The sequence below is a fragment of the Pseudorca crassidens genome, chromosome 3 (genome assembly GCF_039906515.1).
Source record: "Pseudorca crassidens isolate mPseCra1 chromosome 3, mPseCra1.hap1, whole genome shotgun sequence".
NCBI classification, from domain to species: Eukaryota; Metazoa; Chordata; class Mammalia; order Artiodactyla; family Delphinidae; genus Pseudorca; species Pseudorca crassidens.
Window position 1 is genome coordinate 117,754,380 of NC_090298.1, and position 24,506 is coordinate 117,778,885.

A 24,506-nucleotide genomic window follows, 5' to 3' on the forward strand; every position below is an offset into this window, starting at 1 on the left:
AACTATAATTTTACATCAGATGTTGACAGTGTCATTTCATTGTATTTTGTTTTCCACTATTGCTGCTGGGAAGTTAGTTCTCCATCATTACTTGAAAAGAAATTGATCTTTTATATCTATTTTAAGATAATCTTTTCATCTTCAGTATTCCGCAATCTCACTATGATCTATATATGTGTTTATTTGACCCTATATGAGATTCATTTGGCTTCTTGAATTAGTGGTTTGGTGTTATGAAAAATTCTAATTATCTCCTCAAATATTGCTTTTATCCGTTCTGTTTTATCCTTCTGGGACTCCAGTTAGAATAGAGTGAAATGGTATATATAGATCTGTGTCTTGTAAAGTTTTTCATAATCTCCATCTGTTTTCTCTTTTTGCTACATTCTTTTTGCCTTCAGTCTATTCTTTTTCATCTATGTCTGATATGTTCTTAAAACTACCCGTTGAGTTTTAAACTTTCATTTATTACAACTTTACATTTCTAGCAGTTCTATTTGTTCTTTCCTCAAATATACTTGCTCATTCTTCACGGTTTCTGTTCCCTCCATTTATTTTCAAACATTTATTTCCTTAGATACATTAAATACAGACATTTCATATTTTGTGTTTGATAATTCCATTGTCTGACATCAATGCATGTCTGCTTCAGCTGTTTTTATTTCTGCTGGTTCTCACACTGGTATCTTGTTTCCTTGCACGTTGAACTACTTTTTTTTTTTTTTAATGGTAAGTTGCTCACTTAACTTGAAATTCTATTTTTGGAAATTGTTTGAAGCCTGGGGTAAAGAGGCGTTATTCTAATTTAACCACATTCCAGGGCATTACCAGTTTGAAAGCAATATAAAATTACATTCTCTGAGGATTTTATCCCTGTACCCACCACCCCTTGCCAACTGTCCAGGTCCAGTGCATACACGCTACAAAATTATGTGAGGGCTAGAAGTGGTTCCAAATTCTTAGTAGTGATTCCTATCCCCCACCCTCTCTGCCCTACTTCTAGGCTCAGGAATAGTGTTTCAGACAGTTTTTATTGTAGCCCCTGGATGGAAGTTACATGTAGCTCACTTAACAGTGATGTGTATCCCTTTCAGAATCTTCCTTTGATGGGATGAATCTTAGACTTTCCATGTTGGTTGATTCTAAACCTTTTTCACCTCGTCCTTGTGCGAAGTAAGGCTGTGACAAGGAAGCTCAATTACCAAGTACTAAAGACAAATGGATAGGAACTAACTATGGATACATGTGATATCATGGATGAATTTCAAAGCATTATGCTAAACGAAGGATGCTCAGTGCAAAAGGCTACATACTTTGTGATTCTCTTTATACAGAACAGAAACCAGATCAGTGTGGTTACCAGGGGCTGTGGGTGGGGTGAGAGACTGAATGAAAAGTAGCATGAGAAAACTTTTGGGGGTAATGGAAATATTCTACATCTTGATTGCGGTGGTAGTTAAATGATTATGTATGTTTGCCACTCATCAAACTGTACACCTTAAAGGAGTGAATTTTACTACATGGAATTTATATCTCAATAAACCTGACTTTAAATGAAACAGATCTCTCTCTCTCTCTGTCTCTCTCTCTCTGTCTCTCTCTGTCTCTCTCTCTCTCTCACACACACACACACACACACACATGCACACGCACACGCACACACCCCTGAAGTTCAAATGTATCCATATCTCTGAATGTCTCCAGGGTGAAGCTGTTATAAGTGGTCTAATTATCTCTCTGGGGTTCCTAGAGGGCAGAGATTTTTGTCTATTCAGTGCTGTATCCCTAGCACATAGAAAAATCCTAAAATATTATAGGACCTCTATAGATACTGGCGAATTGACTAAATTAATGAATTTTAAGCAGTGGCCTGCCAACTTTTAAAGATCAAAAGAACTCTCATGGAAACAAACAAACAAACAAACTTTCTTGAGTGCCAAAGATCTTCGTCTGTCATAATGAGAAAAGTAGTAGACTAAGGAGTAGGAATCTGATTTCTATGACAGCTGTGTTTCTAACTTGGAGTTAAGACATCCCATTTCTCTGGGCCTCAGTTTCTTTATATATAAAATGAAACCTATACTAGGTATCTCCTGTTTCTCACAGAAAAAAAATTACAATTTTAACTCTCCACATCTATTCTCTTTTCATTCACCTCTTCCACATCCAGAAATCCAGAAATAATAAGAGGATGAATCATCAGTTTCATGTTATCTTGGTTTATTAAATTTTAGAAATAAATTATATTTCCTTAATTGTCATATTTAGAGCATATCAGAAATGAGGCCTCATTTAATACATATTTATTAACAGATTACTGTATTTCTCATGACTGTTATTGTGGAATTGGGATAAGGGGAAATGCTTAATATGTACAAGTATTCCCCAGAGCCTCATGAGAGTGAATTAATGAACAATCGGAGTGGTTAGGTAATCTTGGAAGGATTAGAGAACAACTTTTTATTTTTTTTATTGAAGTATAACTGGTTTACAATGTTGTGTTAATTTCTGCTGTATAGCAAAGTGGTTCAGTTATACATATATATATATATATATATATATATACATTCTTTTTAAAAAAATATTCTTTTCCATTATGGTTTATCACAGGATATTGAATATGATTCCCTGTGCTATACAGTAGGACCTTGTTGTTTATCCATTCTCTATATAGTAGTTTGTATCTGCTAACCCCAGCCTTCCACTCCATCCCTCCTCCAACCCCCTCCCTCCTCCAACCCCCTCCCCCTTGGCAACCACAAGTCTAGAGAACACTTCTTAAATGTACCTAAGATTATCTGAAAAGAATTTCAAAAATATCAATAAAATTTGTAGTGTTTGTGTATTAGCTATTATATATGAACTAATGAATATTGATTATTGCATAAAAATACTTAAAAAAATAGAATTTGGCATTTATCCATAATAATGAAAATCAATTTTTAAGATAGTTTGAAAATCAATAAGAAGTATTGAGGTAGGTCACCTTAAAGGAGAGAAAAATAATTATAAAGTTTTTCCCTTTCTCACAGTGTTCTTTAAATGTTGCACTATCCTTCCATTCTTCCATGGCTTCTAAATCTGTGTACATGCTTTTCCCTATTACTAAGTCACTGTTGCCCTTCCTGGATAACTCCTCATCTTTCAGAGCCCAGCCTTTCATAACCTTCCATCCCCCACCTGGAATATTGAGTTTTTCTATTATGCTATATTCTTATGATAGTCTGTAACATATTTATTATAACAATTTAATTGCCTATCTTACCATTAGGACCCAAGTTTTTTGAGGCTGAAACGGTGTCCATCTCATTCAACATCATATTTCTGACCCTGAGTAGGCCAAACACACAGAAGGTGCTTAATAATTAGTAACTGAGGGACCTCCCTGGCGGTCCAGTGGTTGACACCACACTTCCACTGCAGGGGGCATGGGTTTGAACCCTGGTCAGGGAATTAAGATCACGCATGCCATGCAGCATGGCCAAAAAAATAGAAAGAAAACAACAAAACTGAATGACTGTAGTGCTAATTGAGTGTTAGGTAAAATGAAACTTTAGAAGTCCCTCGATTTAACACTTCTGTGAAAAAGAGCTGGCACAAGTTTTTTAGTGATTGAATTCTAAAACTCCTTTATTGGGCCCGTGAGAAGGATTTAAGAGCTCTGTGGAATGGACAATTTGCAAGAATAGGAGGCCGGGCGATTATGATGGCAATTATTAGAAACAGCCTTAACATATATACAAGTGAACACAAAAAACTAGTTTGTGAACATCAGTGCATCACATGAAGGTCTTGGAAAATGCTTTGAAAGTCATTGGTTCAGATAAAATAGGAAGTTCAATGAAGACCTCTCCACAGAGGAAGTTTATGTTTCTATTTTGAGGCAAACAGTAAGTATCTGTAATTACTTCAGAAGAGGAGAAGAGTTTCCCAGTAAGGGAAATCATAGGCAGAGAAGTAAATAGTATCCACAGAGCTACGAAGAAACTGCCTCATTTTTTCCTTCAGGCAGCCACCATTACAGTCAAGTAACCTATATACTTTGATCTAATATCAAGGAATTGTGAATTTAGAAGTTAACTAATTTATTACTAATATATATACTAATATAACTAATTTATTATGTATATAGATCATCAAACCTGGAAATTCATGTAATCTCTACTTCAAGTAGCATTATTTAAAAGGAATCCAAGCTGAATAATATTTTCATAATGGATTGTCACATTAAATCAGATTTTTATATTATCACTTCATTGAATCTGCTCTGCCAAGGTCACAAAGGACCTCCATCTTTCCATCTCACATTTCATCTAACTAAACACAGCGGTATTTCCTTCCTCCTCCTTGACACAGTGACTTTCAGACTTTCAGAACATATTCTCTCCTGATTTCCTATGACCACACTGGCTACTCCCCCTCAGTCTCCTTTGTTGGCTTCTCTCCATTTCCTAGACCTCAAAATGTTGACGTGCCCTAGGATTGGCCACCTTCTCTAACTACACTAATTCCCTAGGTGATCTCATTCAATTTCATTACTTTAATTATGGTTTTCCTAATCTTTGCTCAAATCTTTCTAGATGTGATATCTCCCCTAAGTCCACAGGCCTCAATAATCAATTGCCCAATCAACATAACTTATATGTTTAACAAACATTTCAAATTTAACATGTCCAAAATTCTTGATTTTTTTTCCATACCAAAACTAACCCTAAATTTCCATAACAGTAAATAGCACCACCAATACCAAAATACCCCACACAAACTGAGGGCCATTTTTCTTTAACATTCTATATCAAGACCATCATCAAATCATTTCAATTTTCTTTAAAATATGTCCCAAATCCAACCAATCTATGTTAACTCCAGCACTGTCACCCTAATTCAAACTATCACTATTTTTTGCCCATATTTCTGCAATGGCCTTCTAACTGGTATCCCTTCTTATACCCATATAACAACCAGACTTATCTTTTTATTTTTAAATTTTATTTGAATCTCCATTCAAAACCCTCTCTTGGTTTCTCATCATCCCCTTTCTTCTTCTTTTTCGTTTTTTTTCAAAATTTTTATTGGAGTATAGTTGATTTACAATGTTGTGGTAGTTTCAGGTGTACAGCAAAGTGAATCAGTTATATATACATATCCACTCTTTTTTTTAGATTATTTTCCCATATAGGCTATCACAGAGTATTGGGTAGAGTTCCCTGTGCTATACAGTAAGTCCTTATTAGTCATCTATTTTATATATAGTAGTGTGTATATGTCAATCCCAATCTTCCAGTTTATCCCTACCCCCCCTTACACCCTGTAACCATAAGTTTATTTTCTACATCTGTAACTCTGTTTCTGTTTTGTAGATAAGTTCATTGGTACCCTTTTTTAAGATTCTACATATAAGCAATATCATATATTTGTCTTTCTGTCTGACTTACTTCACTCAGTATGACAATCTCTAGTTCCATCCATGTTGCTGCAAATGGCATTATTTCATTCTTTTTTATGGCTGAGTAGCATTCCATTGTATATATGTACCACATCTTCTTTATCCATTCCTCTGCTGATGGGTATTTAGGTTGCTTCCATGTCCTGGCTATTGTAAATAGGGCTGCAGTGAACACTGGGGTGCATGTATCTTTTCGAATTATGGTTTTCTCCAGATATATGTCCAGGAGAGGGATTGCTGGATCATATGGCATAAATCGCAGCAAGATCTTTTTCGATCCACCTCCTAGAGTAATGAAAATAAAAATAAACAAATGGGACCTAATGAAACTTAAAAGCTTTTGCACAGCAAAGGAAACCATACACAAAACAAAAAGACAACTCTCAGAATGAGAGAAAATATTTGCAAACAAAGCAACCAACAAGGGATTAATCTCCCTTTCTTTATAACACTTGCCACTACCTCACATAATATTGTACATCTATTTGTAGGCTCCCTATAGGCAGGGACTTTGTATTGTGTGCCCAGAGACTAGAAAAGGGTCTGACACTTAATAGATGATTAATAAATATTTGCTGAGTAAATAAGTGAACCACCAAGTATTTTTTTAAAGAAACTTTGGTATCTGATATTACAACCTGGTAATACAGGTTATAATATCAGATGTACAATGATTATCTGATGATACCCGTCTTTGCAACTACATTCTAGGATCATACTTAGAGCCCCATGCACCACAGTTTTTTCTCACATGACTGTAATAAAGAATTCCAACTCTTCACTCTGGATTATCTTTTCTTCAGAATATGAGCCCTCTGATACACTATTTTCCAGGAGGAAGTAACTTATAAACTCTACTTTTAAGTATGATAGAAATGAAGATATGTATGTGACATATATGGACCCTATTTGTAGGAGTGATTTTTTTTACAGTGAGTTAGTATAGTAGAGAGCTTCAAAACTCTACACTGTGATTGCACCAGAAATCCCCCTCCTGCCAAGACACAATATATATATTTTTATATGAAAGGAAAAGGTAAAAACCAGAGTTTTCAAGTGTTAAAACATAGACCTAAACTCATATTTATTTATTATTTCCACAAATACTTAATGAATTTCTGTAGTGTGTCAGGCATTATGCTAAACTAAGCACCAAGGAAACAGCAGGGAACAAGACAGATAGGGTCTGTGCGCTCATAGAATTTACCTTAGAGTGGGAGCAGTTAGACAGTGAATGGGCAGAGGAATATATAAAATGACTAAAAACTGTGATTAGTGCTCTTAATAAATACAATGCTGTGCTAGAAAGGTGGACTGTGGTAGGCAGAATAATGCCCCTCAAAGATGTCCACAACTCTAGTCTTCAGAACTTGTGAGTATGTTATAATACGTAACAAAGGAGAATTAATGTTGCTAAATCAGCTGTCCTTGATCAGGACAGTATACTGAAATATCTGGCTGGATTCAACAATATCGAAAGGGTGGAAAAGAGGGAAGAGAGGGTCACAGTCTGAGAGAGATTTGAAGATGCTGCACTACTGATGGTGAAGATGGAAGAAGGAGCCACAAATCCAGAAGTGCCTCCAGCCTCTAAGAGCTGGAAAAGGCAAGGAAATGGATTCTCCCCGAGAGCCTCCAGAAGGAAACTGCTCCTGCTGGTGCCTTGATTTTAGCCCAGTGAGACCCATTGCAGACTTCTGACCTTCAGAAGTCTCAGATCATAAATTTGTACTGTTTAAAGCCACTAAGTTTGTGATAATTTGTGATGGCAGCAAATAGAAAAATGACACACGGACTTCAGATAGGAGAGTCAAAGCAAGTTTCTCTAAAATGGTATCATTAATCTGAGAGCTGAAAGATTAGAAGGAACATGTTATGAAAAGAGCTGGTGATAATTCATTCCAGGAAGAGAAAACAGCAAGCCCAAGGGCCTTAAGATTGAAAAGAGATAGGTATGTTCTGGAAACTGATGAAAGCTCAGAGTAATGCAAGTGTGATGATTGAGGGAGAAAATGGTTAATAAGAGATTGGAAATTTAGGTAGGATTAGTTTTTGCAGGGCCTTATAGGCGACTTTAAGGAATTTAGATTGCATAACATAATTAACATGTAGAAATCAGTGTATAGCTCAATAGATATTTAAAGGGTGAACACACTTGAGTAACCACCACCCAGATCGGGAAACAGATATTACCAATACCCCCTGAAGCCTCCCTCATGCCCCCTTTCAGTCTTTATCTCCACCAAAGGCAACCACTATTCTGACTTCCCTTAGTTTTTCCGATAATTGAGCTTTATATAAGTAGAATCGTACAAAATGTTGTTTCTGATTTTTTCCTGCTGAACATCACATTGTGAGATTTATACATACTGTTGCATGTAGCAGTAGTTTTTTAAAAAGTCATTACTGTATATATTTCTGTATATGGCAATAACAATATATCCATTCTATTGTTGAAGTCTGGATTGCTTCCAAGTTTAAGATGAACATTCTTTTACGTGTCTTTTTGTGTGCACATATAAGTATTTCTATTGAGAATATACCTAAGACTGCAATTACCGAGTTGTAGGGTATGCATATATTGAACTTTGGTAAATGCTGACAGTTTTCCAGAGTGACTGTACCAACTTATAGCCCATCAGTGTGTGATAGCTGAAGTTGCCCCATCCTTTCCAACACTTGAAAATGTCAGCTTTTTAATTAATTGATTCTCTTTGGTGGATAAAGCCATTTCATTGTGGTTTAAAATTCCATTTCTTGGATAATTAATGATGTTGAAACCTTTTAATATGCTTATTGGCTTTTTGAACACCCTGTTTTACTAAGTGCTTGTTCAGTGACTTACTTCAGTTTTTTAAAGATAATTCTGGTTTCCATGGAGAGATTATATTAGCCAGTTTTAAGCATTTGTTTGGATCTTGGTGTAACATGAATGAAGTTTGGTATATGCATAAAAAATTTATTTTATAAGTGATTAGATACAGAAGGTGTGCAATACAACACCATCAAAGTGCAATTTACTTGAAGGATTTATGATGAAACTGAATCAAATCATGCTTTCTGAAAAGTGTTGATCTAACCTAAGACACCATCATCAACTTTAACAGAGTATAATACTTCCTCATGAATTGAATTTGTTAATGAAATGGTGTCCTTTAAAAACAAGCTTTATAGAAATTTAATGATTGAAGGAGAGAAAATGCAATGCTGCATAAAATTTAGTTTAATGTCCTCCAGAAAAAATTAATTTTACTAGCTTGAAACTGAGACATAAATATGAGGAGAAGAAAAAGGGCATGTCCAATTAATGGGATTTCTGGCTGCCTGCCCGAGAAGATTGTGCAAAGTCTTACAATACAAGGTAAAACCCACCTCCTCTGGAACAAGTGGTATGCCTGTCCAGAATGCAGAGGGTTCCGCCCAGCAATAAATTAACTTTGTACAGCATGCTTTATTGCTCTGCCCTGCATTCTAGCAGGCTTTCTGTCATTGTCTCTCCCCCTGAGTGGCTTGCTTTGCTTGTTGTTTTAAAGATGACTCAGTCAGATTCTTAGTCTTTCATCTTCTCCTTTCCCTACCCCCACCCCATTTTTGTTCCCAGAGTATCAAAGCCAGAGCAGAGCCTTTTTTTGTTGATGTTCTAACATACTGAGCTATATTGGCCCTGAGAAGTGAACTGGTTTTCTCTTTCATAGGTTATATCTGTCGTGTAACCAGGCTCTCTCTGGCTCTCCCAATTCTCTGAAGCTAGTGATCACAAATACCCATGGCTTCTGGGGGTGGGGCTGCTTTTAATCCCAGCCTCCTCCCGGGACAACGGGTGCAATCCCCTCTGCAGCTCCAAGTAAGGGGACAGCAGAGCAGCCACAGATCCAAGGCTGACAGGGCTGGCACTCTGTGGAGTTCTGCGCTGCTGCTTTCCTTCCTCCACTCCGTTGGTCTATATTTGAAGAGCCTAGTAAATTAATTTCCCAGGGGCCAGGGATGAGAAAGGGTGGGGTGAAGGAAGGGAGTGCCTTAGGGGCGAAAAATGCAGTCGACTCGCCCTCTGCTGGTTAAAGATCTGAATTATCGCCGCCAAAAATAGTGGGAAATAGTGAGAAAGCAGCCCGTACAACACGGATAATTTACAGGTAAAACTCGGCTTAATTTAGCTTATTTGTCCATCTTAAATAGCTACTTGTTCCCGTTAGCTCTACCTGCTGCCCCAGCACTGAGACTGATTCTAAACACTAGAACTAGTTAATATATCAAGCTGTCCTGAGTGCATTTTCATTTGCCCTTGGGCTTTTGCTGTTATGTAAGTTAAAACCCGCAGATGTGCTCTTTTTTGTTTAATTTGTTGCTAGGCAACTGGAAAGATGACACCTAAACCATCAATTTTAGAGTACACTCGTGCTTCAGTCCAACCTCTCTGTCTAAAATAGTAATTTCATGTGAACAAAAAGACCTTCTGTTTGGGTTTTCGACAGTAACTGAAAAACTATGCCGAAAAAGCAGTCCGTCCCCATGCTGGTTTCTTAGGAAAGCTGACAGGCAGCTAGCTTTGTGCAAGAAGAGGGATTGGCCGCCATAACTCACACGGACTTTTGTACCGCCTTCGTTGTCTTAACGCGTTTTGTCGGAACAAACCAACACACCGAGGCTGGTTAATCTACTGTCTCTCGCACCGCAAGATAGCATTTCTAAGAATGCACTTAGAATCTGGTGGGTAGTGAGGGGGAAAAATTAGGATTTTTGCATTACGATGTATTATTTAAAATCACCTGGTTCTCCTGCCAACCTAAATGTCCCAAATCGAGTTCTTTCCCCCTCCATATCTGGCTTTGTAAATGGTCAGTCACGCAGCCCTTGGAACCAGTTGGGATTGGCCAGTTCCTTTGTCAGGTGAAAATCTCTGCAGCGAGTCATGGGACTAAATTGGGCGGTGTCGCTGTCCGCGTCGAGGGTGCTGAACTCTAGGCGTGGCCAGAGAGGCTTCCTTTGCATGACAACTTCCGGTAGGGCGGGGTCAGGGTCGCTCTCCAAAAAGTGGATCCACCTGCCACCTGGTGGTAGATGAGGAAAACGCTTTTGATAAAGTTCTAAAAGGACTTTGGATGGAGATCCTAAACTCTGAAGAAACAAATCGGAGGGGTTTGGAATATTGAACCTCAGGAGGTGGTTTTGGGGAGATCTGGCCATTTTAAAAAGCCACAGAGAGGTATAGAAGAATTGAGAATTTCCAGAGTGATCTCTCACTTCTACCACATCTCCTCAAATAATTTACAAATGTTAAAATTTTCCCAAGCATTTCTTTCAGCCTATCTTGTTATCAGATGACTATCTGAAAAATATTTGTTTTTATAGACATTTAGAAATAGTTACTAAATTATTCACAGAGTACATTTTGCTGAAAGAAATGCTTCTGAAGCTCTCTCTTGTTAGCCAAATACATTCAAGCAAGCTTAGCTGAGAGTACTTCTCTCTCTGATTTCTGCTTCCGGAAGGAAAAAAACAAGTGTAATTATATTTAGGAAGTGGTAAGAGGTCATAGAAATTCTAGGAGGAAAACTCATGTTTCTTATTTTCTTCCAGGACTGGTATATATAAACTATCAGAGTTGAAAACACAGGAAAGTTATGGTATGCTTCTTATGTTTACCCTGTGTATTTTCACACTGTGTACTTTTACACAGTGATGATGAAGCCACTTTGAAGTTTGTACATTTAACTTCAGATGGGGAGCCCCTGAAGTTAATCGGGATGCTAAGTAGAGATTCTTTTGATAGATAATGAGAATGAAACAGGAGAAAGAGGTAATGGAATAGTTCTTTCAAATGTTATCTTTATAAAAAATACTATGGAAAGGTGGGTACTTTTTTTTTTCCAAGAGGCTATGAAGTCAAAATTCCAACTGACCTTACAATTTCTATGTTTTTGATGGTAACCTCTTCTTCCTAATTAGTTTAATATCACTCTTCCCATATTCCGAAACAAGTGACTGCTTTATAGCCGGAGTCTTACTATATCTTCAGATATGTGGGTTACAGTGTAAAGTCACTTCTAGCAAATTGAGAGTAACATGAATTTCTTTCTCAAACTTAGCAATCTCAGAAAAAGATAGAACTACCCAGGAAGCACACTTGGCTTTGTCAACCAACCCAGTTAATATTTAGTATTCTGATAGATGTTTTCTCATTTACTCTTCTATGGATCTTAACACAGAAAATAGTTATCATTTCTGTTTTCAGACATAAAACTTTTTTTTCAAAGTACTGATTTAAATAAAAATTTAGGTATCCAATTTGGGGATGTTATTTGAATTATCTTCACGGATAAAGGAGAGAAATTGGTTGGAGTTTAATTAAGAGAAGAATAAACATTCTAACCTAGCCTCCATTTGGTTAAATTGGGAAGTTTCTCAAACACTGTCAGATTTCATGGAAAGACACCTATAACCCATGCTACCAGAGTCAACATGGGCATGAAAGCCCTCTGTTTAAAGTAAGAATGTAATATAAATCTGGACTATAAATGGTATTGGTTTATATTAAGGCTTCTTATATTACTGTGGAAGACAGAAACATTATACGCAGATGCACATGGTAAACAAGAGGCATTGTCATTTAAAGCAACAGATGGTAGATCAAAAGCAGCAGCAATAAATTGAGCTGCCTAAGAAAGATTTCTATACCCTCAAAGCCTCTTGTTCCTGCCAAAAGAAATAAGAAACCTAAAATGCATGAAAAGACACAATAAAAGAAAAGAATCCTAAAATAATAGTGAAGTCTAAAACCGCAGGTGTGAACTCAATGTTTTAAAATACACGTGCTCCAGGGCTTCCCTGGTGGCGCAGTGGTTAAGAATCCGCCTGCCAATGCAGGGCACACAGCTTCAAGCCCTGGTCCGGGAAGATCCCACATGCTGCAGAGCAACTAAGCCCGTGTGCCACAACTACTGAGCCCACGCGCCTAGAGCCCGTGCTCCGTAACAAGAGAGGATGCCGCAATGAGAAGCCCGTGCACCGCAACGAAGAGTAGCCCCCGCTCCCACAACTAGAGAAAGCCCGGGTGCAGCAACAAAGACCCAATGCAACCAAAAATAAATAAATTAAAAAAATAAATTAAAAAATTATAATAATAAAATAAAATACATGTGCTCCTAAAAAGTGTTTTTCAGACTTGAGTATATATGAAAGAAAGAGGGTATCCCAGATATTAATATGCTTATAAATATGACTATAACAAATATCATAAATATTAAAAGTAAGACTATTTCAAGTTTGAATACAATAGAAACAACCAATGGGGAGATTAGCCAGTATTGTAATTACACACGCACAGTAATAAAGTCCAGTTAAAAAAATCTTGTGTGCTCCACCTATTCATCCTCCCTCCCCCTGATTTTTTTCTTTCTTTTTTTTTACAGTTTCTATACTTTTGCCTTTTCTATAATGTCATATAGTTGAAATCATAGAGCAGCTTTTCAGACTTGCTTCTTTCACTTAGCAGCATGCATTTTAAGTAAGATACATTTATGTTTCCTCCATATCTTTTCATGGCTTGATAGCTCATTTCTTTTTAGTGCTGAATAATAATAATAATAAAGAATAATTCATTATCTGGATATACCACAGTTTACTTATCAGTTCACCTACTGAAGGACATCTTGGTTGCTCCAAGTTTTGGCAATTATGAATAAAGCTGCTATAAACATTTGTGTGCAGGGTTTTGTGTGGACATAAGTTTTCAGCTACTTTGGGCAAATACCAAGGATCATGATTACCAAATCTTATTGTAAAAATATCATATTTTAAGATTTGCATAATGAGCAAATATATTGATGGTGCTGGGAACCAAATATTCTCACTTTGGTACAAGGCTAATATAAATATGAATTGGGGGATGGAAAGGAAGAAACCTGTTTTAAAGGATTGAAAGTATAAATACCATGATTATACCCACACACATACACACACCACAGATACTTATGTAAGTACAAGTATATATTAATATAGGCAAGTATCATCCATGGATGTTGGAAAACACTGAGTAATAAAATTGTTTTGGAAATAGAATATTCACATAGTTTTTCCCCTAGTTTTATTGAGATATGATTGATATACAGTACTGTATAAGTTTAAGATATATAACAGTTGTTTGACTTACATCATGAAATGATTATCGCAATAAGTTTAGTGAACATTCACATCTCATATAGGTACAAAATGAAAGAAATAGAAAAAAAATCTCCTTGTGATGAGAACTCTCAACTTTCATATATAACATAAGGCAGTGTTAATTATATTTATCATGTTATATATTACATCCCTACTACTTATTTATCTTATAACTGGAAGTTTGAACCTTTTGACTACCTTCATACAATTCCTCTTCCTATCCTCACCCTCCCTCTGCCTCTGGTAACTACAAATCTCATCTCTTTTTCTATGATTTTGGTTTTTTGAAGTATAATTGACCTATAACACTGCTATTTCCTGGTACACAACACAGTGATTTAGTATTTCTACACATTTCAAAATGATCACTATGGTAAGTCTAGTTATATCATCAAAAATATTACATAGTTATTGACTGTATTCCCTGCACTACATTTCATTCCCTTGACTCATTTTGTAACTGGAGTTTGTACCTCTTAATTTCCCTCACTTATTTCTTTCGTACCCCACACCTGCTCCCCTTTGGCAATTTGTTTTCTGTATCTATAACTCTGTTCCTGCTTTGTTATGTTTGTTCATTGTTTTTTTGTTTGTTTGTTTTTTTAGATTCCACACATAAGTGAAATCATACAGTTTTTGTCTTTATCTGACTTATTTCACTTAACATAATACTGTTTAGGACCATCCATGTTGTCACAAATGGCAAGATTTCATTCTTTTTTATGGCTAATATTCTGTTATATACACACATACATACACCCCCCCACACCTTCTTTATCTAGATTGCTTCTATATCTTGGCTATTGTAAATAATGCTGCAATGAACACAGGGGCGCATATATCTTTTCTAATTAGTGTTTTTGTTTTCTTCAGATATACCTAGGAGTGGAATTTCTGGGTCACATGGTAGCTCTTTTTAATTTTTTGAGGAATCTCCATACTGTTTTTCATAGTGGCTGCACCAATTTACATTCCCACCAACAGTGCACATGGGTTCCCTTTTCTCCACATCATGGTCACATAGTTTTGAAACATTTCTCCAAAGATAACTAATCATGAAAAATTAAAAGGTACCTTTCAAATTGAGAAATGTGGACACTATTTTGTAACCAAATTATCAAACTTAGTATCACCAATAATGGGACATAAATGACATCGTATGCCTCCTGATGTAAGGCACTGAAGAGACTACAACATCTCCAAGGTGGTATTGATGTCAAAATATTTCATCTGAATCTAATGAAGACACAATGCCCAAACTGAGGGATATCCTGTAAAATGACTCTTTAAAAATGGCAGTGTCATGAAAAAAAAAGTCATAAAAATATTTTCTTTAAACTGCTCTAGTTTAACGGAAACTAGAAAAACATGACAATTAAGTGCAATGTGCAAACCTTGATTATATCCTGGATTAAAAAAAAAACCAGCCACAAAGGACACTGGAACAATTGAGGAAATTCAAATATTGAATACAATATTAGGTAATAGTATTCATGTTAAATTTCCTGTGTGTGATAATTGTAGTTGAAGTTATGTGGGAGAATGCCCCTGTTTGTAAGAGGTACATATTGAGATATTTAGGGATGATATGTTAAGATGTCTGCAACTAACTCATAACAAAATACAATGTTTACATACTGTATCTGTCAGCTATGGTCACAAAATACGGTGCAAAACTTAATAGCTCAAAATAACATTAATTCCCACTTGTGCATCTGGAGGTCAGGAGATGTAGGCTGAGATCAGCTGTGCTGTGCTTCAGTATACAGGTTGTATCCAGTGCTGTTCCGTCCTCATCCTTGAGTCGGTGGGCTATCCAGAAAAAGTTCTTAGAAAGGTGGCAGAAGAGCAAGAGGGCAAGCCCAATTATTGCAGCACCTTTCAAGCCACAACTTGCTTTACTCTGTGTATTAGTTTCCTAGGGCTGATATAACAAACTACCACAAACTGGGTGGCTTAAAAAAAACAAACTTATTCTCATAGTTTGGAGGCTAGAAGTCTGAAATCAAGGCATCAGGAGGGCCCTGCTTTCTCTGAAGGCTCTAGGGGAGGATCCTTATTTGCTATTTCCTAGCTCTGGTTGTTGCCAGCTGTCCTTGGCATCCCTTGGCTTATAGCAGCATCAGTCCAGTCTCTTATCTCTGTCGTGATATGGCCTTCTTCCCTGTGTGTGTCTGTGTGTCTCCAAATCTCTCTTTATAAGGATACCAGTCATTAGACTTAAGAGTTCACCGTAATTCCATATAAGCTTATCTTAACTTGATTATATCTGAAAAGACACTGTTTTCACATAAGGTCACATTCACAGATACTACCCACTCTGCTAACATCCCGCTGGCCAAAGCAACTCACGTGGTCAAGCCCAAAGTGAAGGGGTGGAGAATTATACTGAACGCATCTTGAGGGTCTAGTATAATTCACATGGCCAAACTCAACATCAATAGAGCAGAGAGATATATTCTGCCCACAGAAGTTAAGAGAGTGACTATTTTTGAATAATAAATGTGTATGTATATATATATATATATAAAATGTATAACGTATGTGATATATATGCATACATGTGTATATATGAGAAAGTGAACAAATGTAGCAAAATTGGTGAATCTAGATGAAGACTATATAATTATTTATTATTGTTTATTATGTCAAATATCAACAAATCTGGACTTAGGGAAGGAGAAGTGTTTTAAAAGACTATTGCAATAGCAGAACTCATTGATCACAAAATCTGCAAATGTCTCATACAGAAAAAGGTTTTTTGTTTTTGTTTTTTAAATTAGGGAGGGGTAAGCAGGGCTAGCAGTAACTTTGTGTGGGAGTAGGACAAGGGGATAGAGCAAGCAGATGGTATAATCAGGGTGCTTTAACAGGAATCTTTTTCCCTCTGTGGTTGGCCAATTCTCAGAATGAACCATTAAGTGGGGGATTTTAGGACTTGTTTCAGTTTGGGGGTGAATTAAAGTTCAGAGGCCTATGAGAAAAAGAGAAACCTGACTAAAATTTGGTCAAACCAAATCAATAGGTCGGTAATGGGTAATTGTAAGCACTCTTGAAACTCTTCTGAAGATTTAAATTATTTCAAAATAAGATTTTTTTAAAAAAACTAAGAGTTAGTACTTAGATAAAATTTTTTAAAAATTATGCAGTCCTACCTTCTCAGTCTATGCTTACTTTTATTTATTTTTGGCTGCGTTCGGTCTTCGTCTCTGCGTGCCGGCAAGCAGGGGCTACTTTTCATTGCGGTGCGTGGGCTTCTCATTGCAGTGGCTTGTCTTTGTTGCAGAGCAGGGCTCTAGGCACGTGGGCTCAGTAGTTGTGGCGCACGGGCTTAGTTGCTCCGCGGCATGTGGAATCTTCCCGGACCAGGGCTTGAACCTGTATCCCCTGCATTGCCAGGCATATTCTTAACCACCGCGCCACCAGGGAAGTCCTTAGATACAATTTTGGAATGCATTTTTTATTCCCCCTAAACTTCATGATATTTTACTAGGTGTGGTTTGCCCCTCTTCCCAATAACTAGATTTTGAGTAAAGACACTGGCATTACAGGCTGGTAAGTTGTAGATTTATCCTGTATGTCCTAGTTCTACCTTCACTGGGAAGAATAAAAACTTATTTTAAAAAAATACCATGATGTTTAAAGGGTCCAAAGTTTTCAGAGGAAAAAAAATATTTTGGAATTTAATCCCATCAAGCAGATAATACATAGCCTGAGAACTAACTAAACAAATTAAGATTCAGAGGAATCCAATTGAAGAGCAGCATTTCTTGTATTTCAGGTCGTAAGAATGTATTTTTTAAATTTATGGGTTTTGAATGTTACTTACAAACTGATTGTATTAAGACTTCCTAGGTGGTGACTGTAGTTAATAACACTGTATTATATATTTGAAAATTGCTGAGAGTAGATCTTAAAAGTTCTCATTACAAGAAAAACGTTTATAACTATGTGTGGTGATGGATGTTAACTAGACTTACTGTGTTGAGCATTTAGCAATATATACTAATATCTAATCACATTTTATACCTTAAACTCATATAATATCATATGTCAATTATATCTAAGTTTAAAAAAAGACTTCCTAGGATGCCATAAGCTTCTGCTTAATGTGTGAATCACTGGGAGAAATACCTCTTTTTAAACAAAACTCTGTAGATATATATCAACTAAGGATAAGCTATATATCAACTAAGGATAAGCATGTCTCTTTTTCTTAATTATAAAGAGATACTCAGGACTCATATTTAGAATATATGAAGAACTACAACAAATCAATAGGAAAAAGACAATCCAATGTAAAAAAATGGACAAGGGAACTGAACAACCCCCCCCAACCAAAGGTTATCCAGATGACTAAACATATATTAAATAGTGCCCTACGTCATCAATAATTAATAATCTGAGAAATGCAAATTAAGCCCACACTGTGATAGCCAAAATGGTTAAACTTTTAAGAAGACTAGTAACGATAAGTGTTGGTAAGAATAGAACAAATGGACCAATTTAAAATAATCGACCTATTTATACATCTCATCCTGCTGATGAGATGTGTAAATTGGTACAACTTCTTAGAAAGCAGTTTGGCAGTATCAGGTAAAGCTGAAAAGAGCATACCCTATGACACCAATGCCACTTCTAGGTATATGCCCCCCCTCAAATGTACACACGTGTGTACAAAGTGACATATATAATGACATACTTCTGTGAACAGTAGAACAATAATAAATGAGTTTTGCTGGTCATGCTGAAAAAGACAAAAGCAGTCCATGACAGCTAGGAGCTAGCCTGATACTCAGACCTAGGCTATGCTGTTCTCGTGTTGAACTAAAACAGGTTCATAGAACAACATTAGACAAGGCCACTCTGTGACAGTGATGGATTAAGAGAAAAACAAGAGTTTGCCATAATCAGGTGAAAAGGAACATTTTCCAATCCACAAAAATGGCTAATATGAATTACCAATCACAGCTTTAGCCTCCCTCCATTTTTCTCACCTTCTAAGAATTATTAATATATCCAACTATAAAAATAACTGTTTCTGACAGCATCCAATCCAGAGCAAAGTCCTACTTCAAACCACCCCCAAATCACCTTGCACAAATACCGCAAGTCCTTTTTAACACTGTCTTATTGAGATGCCCCATGATTCTCTGTGGTGTGATGTCTCCCTTGTTGCAGTAATCAGAAAATACAACTTTGTTCAACTACAGGTGTGTTCCTGATGGTCTGTGGCCAAAGAACATTGACCAGACTGGAATTCTATACAGCAATGGAAATTAATGAGCTAGAGCAGAACACAACATCAATCTGAGACTGAGCTAAATATCAAAGGAAAGAGACTAGATTCTGAAGATTACCTACTCTAAGTGTTATGAGTTTTTTTTTTTACAAATGGGAAACCACCAAATGCTCCTGCTAATGAGCATGAGACAGTGTCAGAAGACAGGTTCTAGTTTTTATATTGCCAGCAGTAGCTGTATGGACTGGGCAAGTGATTTCATCATTTGGGCCTTAGTTTTTTCATCTATTTAAAAAAGGGGTGGGGGAGATTGGACCTAATCTTTCTGAGGTGCATTATCATTCTTAAACATTCTATGATCTTATGACTGTAAAAAACTCTCAACAAATATCTTGCAAAATTTCTGTTGGGCCATTTTCAATATATGTAAGTAGTCTATTATTTAATTTCCTTTAAAATCCAAAGCCAAACATTTATCTTCATTTAATTTATCTACTATATTATTTGGAAAGTAGAGTTACATACTAATTATGAGCATGACTTTGGAGTCAGACAAAATCAAATTGAGTTCCTTCTCTAATATTTACTAGGTAGAAGATGTTGGGGGAGTAACATAACCTCTCCAGTCTCAATTTCATCTGTAAAAAAGAAATAATAATAATGTGTACCTCATAGAGTTGTTGCAAGGGTTAAATGAGATAATGCATGTAAATTACTTAATACAGTACCAGTATATAGAAATCATACCCAATAAGTATTACTTTCATCAGAATCATAAGTGACAAGCCAGTCGCTTCCTAAGCGTTTGAGGGTTCTGTAGAAAAGAATGGGTTTATGCAAACCATGAGGCAAGTTGAACAGTTCCCCTATCAATGTACCTAATGGACCCCAGCTTCCTGAGAGATGATGTCTGTCCCCTTTCCTTTTTCTACTGATCACTTTCTTCCAAGCCCCCCTCCCTCATTCCCATCCAGTTGGTTCAGGCTTCAGAAGACACTGCAGCATCTTTTTGCCTCTCCCTTGGTCTCTGGGCGGAGTGTGTGTGTGGAGTGTGCCGAGTACCTTAACACCTCGCTGTTTGCCCGCTGCTGCAGCGGCCCCAGCCGGCTCACAGATACTATGACTTCAACCTTGAGCTTGCTTAACGAGTATCCTCATTGGGTGTTCAATTCCCCAGGGCTTTTTTTCCTGAAAGGGAATTGAAAGGCGAGTTTGTTGTTGCTTTGGCAACAACTTTCAACCTCTACCTAACTCTCCAGAATGAGAACATATCTATTAATACATTCGATAGACTGGGGAGTTGAGTTACTTAATGCAATTTTTCTTCCAAGTGCAAAACAGCTCACCTGGCTCCGTTAGCCTTTGGCGGCGCTGCGGTTAGAGGCTAGCAAAGCCGAGAGCAGCTGTTGCAGGAACCTGTTGGCAGAAAAGTGAAAGTGTGTACGCAACAGGTGTATCTGCTGCAGAGAGTGCTCTTGTGAGAACGGATGGTGATTGCACGCAGAAAACTTGCAAAGCAGGCAAGTGGGCTCGCTTCTCCTTTTTCTGTGCTTATCTGTGGGGGGTACGGCGACCATCCGCTATTCGGTGGCAGAGGAGATGGAGAGTGGTTCATTTGTATCTAACGTGGCTAAGGACTTGGGGCTGGAGGTAGGGAAGCTGGATGCGCGCGGGGCGCGGCTCGTTTCTGAGGGCAATAAACTGCATTTCTGGCTGCACCGCAAGACAGGAGATCTGTTCGTGAAGGAGAAACTGGATCGGGAGTCACTTTGTGGCAAAGCCGATCCATGCGTTCTGCAGTTTGAAATAGTCCTGGTGGAGCCACTGCAGTCCTTTGGCGTGGAGGTCAGGGTATTTGATATCAATGACAATGCCCCGGTTTTCCTAAACAAGGAGCCTCTTTTAAAGATTCCGGAGAGCACCCCCCTGGGTTCACGGTTTCCTCTGCAGAGCGCGCAGGATCTGGACATCGGCCTCAACGGTCTCCAAAACTACACCTTGAGCGCCAGTGAGTATTTCTACCTGCACACCCGCTTCCGCAGCCATGGGCCCAAGTATGCCGAGCTAGTGCTGGATAAACCCCTGGACAGAGAGGAGCAGCCTGAAGTCAACCTGACAATTACAGCTGTGGACGGAGGGTCTCCGCCCAAGTCTGGCACTGCCCACATTTGCGTGGAGGTTCTGGATGTCAATGATCATGTGCCCCAATTCTCTCGACTGGTGTACCGCGCTCAGGTACTGGAAAACAGTGCCAATGGTTCTTTGGTGGCTACGGTAACTGCCACCGACCTAGACCAGGGCTCTAACAAGGAGATAACTTACTCTTTAGCTCAAAACCCAGAAGTAATTCTCCAGATGTTTCAGATTGACTCTGAAACTGGAGAGGTTCAACTAAGAGGGTCCCTAGATTTTGAAGCAATTGAAACATACGACATTGACATTCAAGCTACCGACGGAGGAGGCCTCTCTGCCCACAGCAAAGTCCTGGTGGAGGTGGTGGATGTTAATGACGATCCTCCTGAAGTTACAGTCTCCTCTGTGTCCAGCCCTCTCCCTGAGGACTCTCCACTACGGACGGTAGTGGCCCTTTTCTCTATCAGAGACCAGGACATTCGAGTGGGAGGAAAAATCACTTGCTTCCTCAAAGAAGACCTTCCCTTTGCAGTCAAACTTACATTCAGGAATTCCTACTCACTGGTCACTGACAGAGGCATGGATCCGGAGGAGGTCTCTGGCTATATCACCCTTGTTGCCATGGATACTGGACCACCCACTCTGTCGTCGGAGACTGTGATAGAGGTGCTAATATCTGACATTAATGACAATCCCCCAGTATTTCAAGTAGATTCCTACGTCTTGACTGTTCGAGAAAACAACAGCCCTGCAGTTTTTATTGGCAAAGTCCATGCTGAGGATCTAGATTTGGGTGAGAATGCCCAAATAATATATTCTCTGCTGCCTCCAAAAAGTGGAGATCTATCAGTCTTTGCTTACATCTCCATAAATTCAGACAATGGGAAACTCTATGCACTGAGAACTATGGATTAGGAAGCCATTCAAGATTTTCAGTTTGTGGTAAAGGCAACTGATGGGGGCTTCCTGTCACTGAGTAGCCAGGTTACTGTCTGAGTGGTTGTCCTGGATGACAATGATAACTGCCCAATGATCTTGTACCCACTGCAAAATGGCACCTTGCCCTGCAATGACCTGGTGCCTAGGTCTGCAGAGGCAGGCTACCTGGTGACTAAGGTGGCGGCTGTGGATGGTGACTCAGGTCAGAATTCCTGGCTTTTATATCATCTATTTAAGGCCACTGACCCTGGGTTATTCTCTGCTCAACAACAAAATGGGGAAATCCGTACATTGCGGCAGATATCTGAGAGAGACCCCATGATGCAGAAACTGATCGTTCTTGTTCAGGATCATGGCCAACCAGCTCTTTCTACTACTGCCTCACTTAATATCCTCCTGGTAGATGGCTTTTCTGAGCCCTATCTGCAGTTCCTGGATCCATTCAAGCATCCTACAAGGGTAAATCCATCCACTAAATATTTGGTCATTTCTCTGGCTGTGCTTTCCTTTCTCTTTCTCCTCTCTGTCACAGTGATCTTCATTACACATATCTGCCAGAAGATTAAATACAGAGAAAAGTTCACAATTCAAGAGCGTTTCTATGATGACTGTAATTTCTCTACCAACCTGGTACAAGGAGGAGCCAGTGGATCCATATCCCAGCCTTGTCCCTATGAAGTGTCCTCAGCCACTGGCACTGGCAATAGTGAATTCTGGTTTCTTAAGCGCCTTATGCCCAACTTCCCCTTCCCCCATGGCACTGGAGAGGTAAAAACAGAGGCTGGCTCCAGTTTACCACCAGATTCTGATAGGAATAGGTCTCAGGGGTCAGAGGGTCATGCCCAAGTATCTGATGACTATATGTGGCCATTATTCATGTCTCCTGTGGAAGTTCATTAGTCCTGGCTCTGGATATGCTTAGTTCCATAGAGATATCATGTTATTTTGCCTTTAAGTTATTTTCCATTAGAAAGTTATGCATGCATAGGGACAAGAACTAGCTCCTAGTTTTGATACATCAGAAAGCAGTTAGGTTCAAGAAGTAGAAATATAGTTTATTGTTATTCAGAAATTGCTAGATTTGTCATCTGATGAGTAGAGATCATCTTTGAATCAACATCTTGCATAACATCATTCACAATCATGCAAATGTCTGGTAAATGGTGGTCCTCATAGATAACTGGATGGGAGGAAGGGTAAAGAAGAAGAAAAAGGATTTGACTTATTTGCAAATGTAAAGGCAGATATAAGGCTAAAGAGATTCAGTTCAGGAATTAAGTTAGGTGTAGATTTCTTAATGGTTGTTGGGGACCTTAGGCAAGTCTTAAATCTCTGTTTATACACAGATATCTCATTCCTCATCAGAGAGCAGTTGTTTGAACGTAGATGAGGAAAAAAATAGACTTGTAGATAACAAATGCTATTGAACAACTACAAAACAAAAAGATATTAAAGAAGAAAGAATGCATTAATACCAATAAAGTGGCCTTAGGAAAAGACAGATTTTCATGTATTAACAGATTTGATCTTAAGCCATTTTATCCTCTGAGCATGCTGATGTGACAACATGGAAACTAAGAAAAAGAGTTAGTTCCTAGCATATCATTCAAAAAATGAAATGGAGTAGGGATTCAAGTTAGGTTTCTTTTTGATCATCATTGTTTTGCATTTGTAAGCTATTTTAAGTTCTCTCATTCTAAAATTAAAGAAAAAAAATTAAAACATTAACATATTTCAAGGATGCTATTAATACTACCAACTGTGCCTTAACTGTTTAAAAAGTTTGCTTTAATGCGTCTTTAATTAGGTACCTTAGTTTATACAATGTGTAAATTCAAACCCACAAGGGTGTGTCCCACACAGATAGGCACAACATTTGTACCTGGTATTCCAAAGGTAGAACAGTACCTCTAGTTTGGGCAAATTGCTTCAATTACATATTTAACTTTGAAATGCATATAGATCTACATTTCTAAAGTTAAAAAAAATTTTATACTATATTTTAAATAATATTTTATTTACTTATTCATTCATTATTTTTTTGGCTGCATTGGGTCTTGGTTGTGGCACACGGGATCTTTCGTTGTGGCACGTGGGCTCTTTGTTGTGGTGCGCGAGCTTTTTTAGTTGTGGCGTGCAGGTTTTCTCTCTCTAGTCGTGGTGCACAGGCTGCAGGGTGAGTGGGCTCTAGTTTGTGGCACTTGGGCTTAGTTGCCCTGCAGCATGTGGGATCTTAGTTCCTTCACCAGGGATCAAACCCGTATCCCCTGCATTGGAAGGATTCTTGACCACTGGAGCACTAGGGCAGTCCCTTAAATTCCGTTTTTTTTTTTTTTAACATCTTTATTGGAGTATAATTGCTTTACAATGGTGTGTTAGTTTCTGCTTTATAACAAAGTGAATCAGTTATACATATACATATATCCCCATATCTCTTCCCTCTTGCGTCTCCCTCCCTCCCACCCTCCCTATCCCACCCCTTTAGGTGGTCACAAAGCACTGAGCTGATCTCCCTGTGCTATGTGGCTGCTTCCCACTATTTTACATTTGGTAGTGTATGTAAGTCCATTCCACTCTCTCACTTCG

The 24,506-nt window shown here is 38.0% G+C and overlaps 1 protein-coding gene across 1 annotated transcript; it reads left to right on the forward strand.

The window, feature by feature from the left end:
- Positions 1-10,355: 10,355 nt before the first annotated feature.
- Positions 10,356-22,820, forward strand: PCDHB1 (protocadherin beta 1). Its single transcript, XM_067730230.1, is given in 2 exon segments — positions 10,356-10,446; positions 20,353-22,820. Coding segments are annotated over 2 exon segments (2,559 nt in total).
- Positions 22,821-24,506: the final 1,686 nt, after the last annotated feature.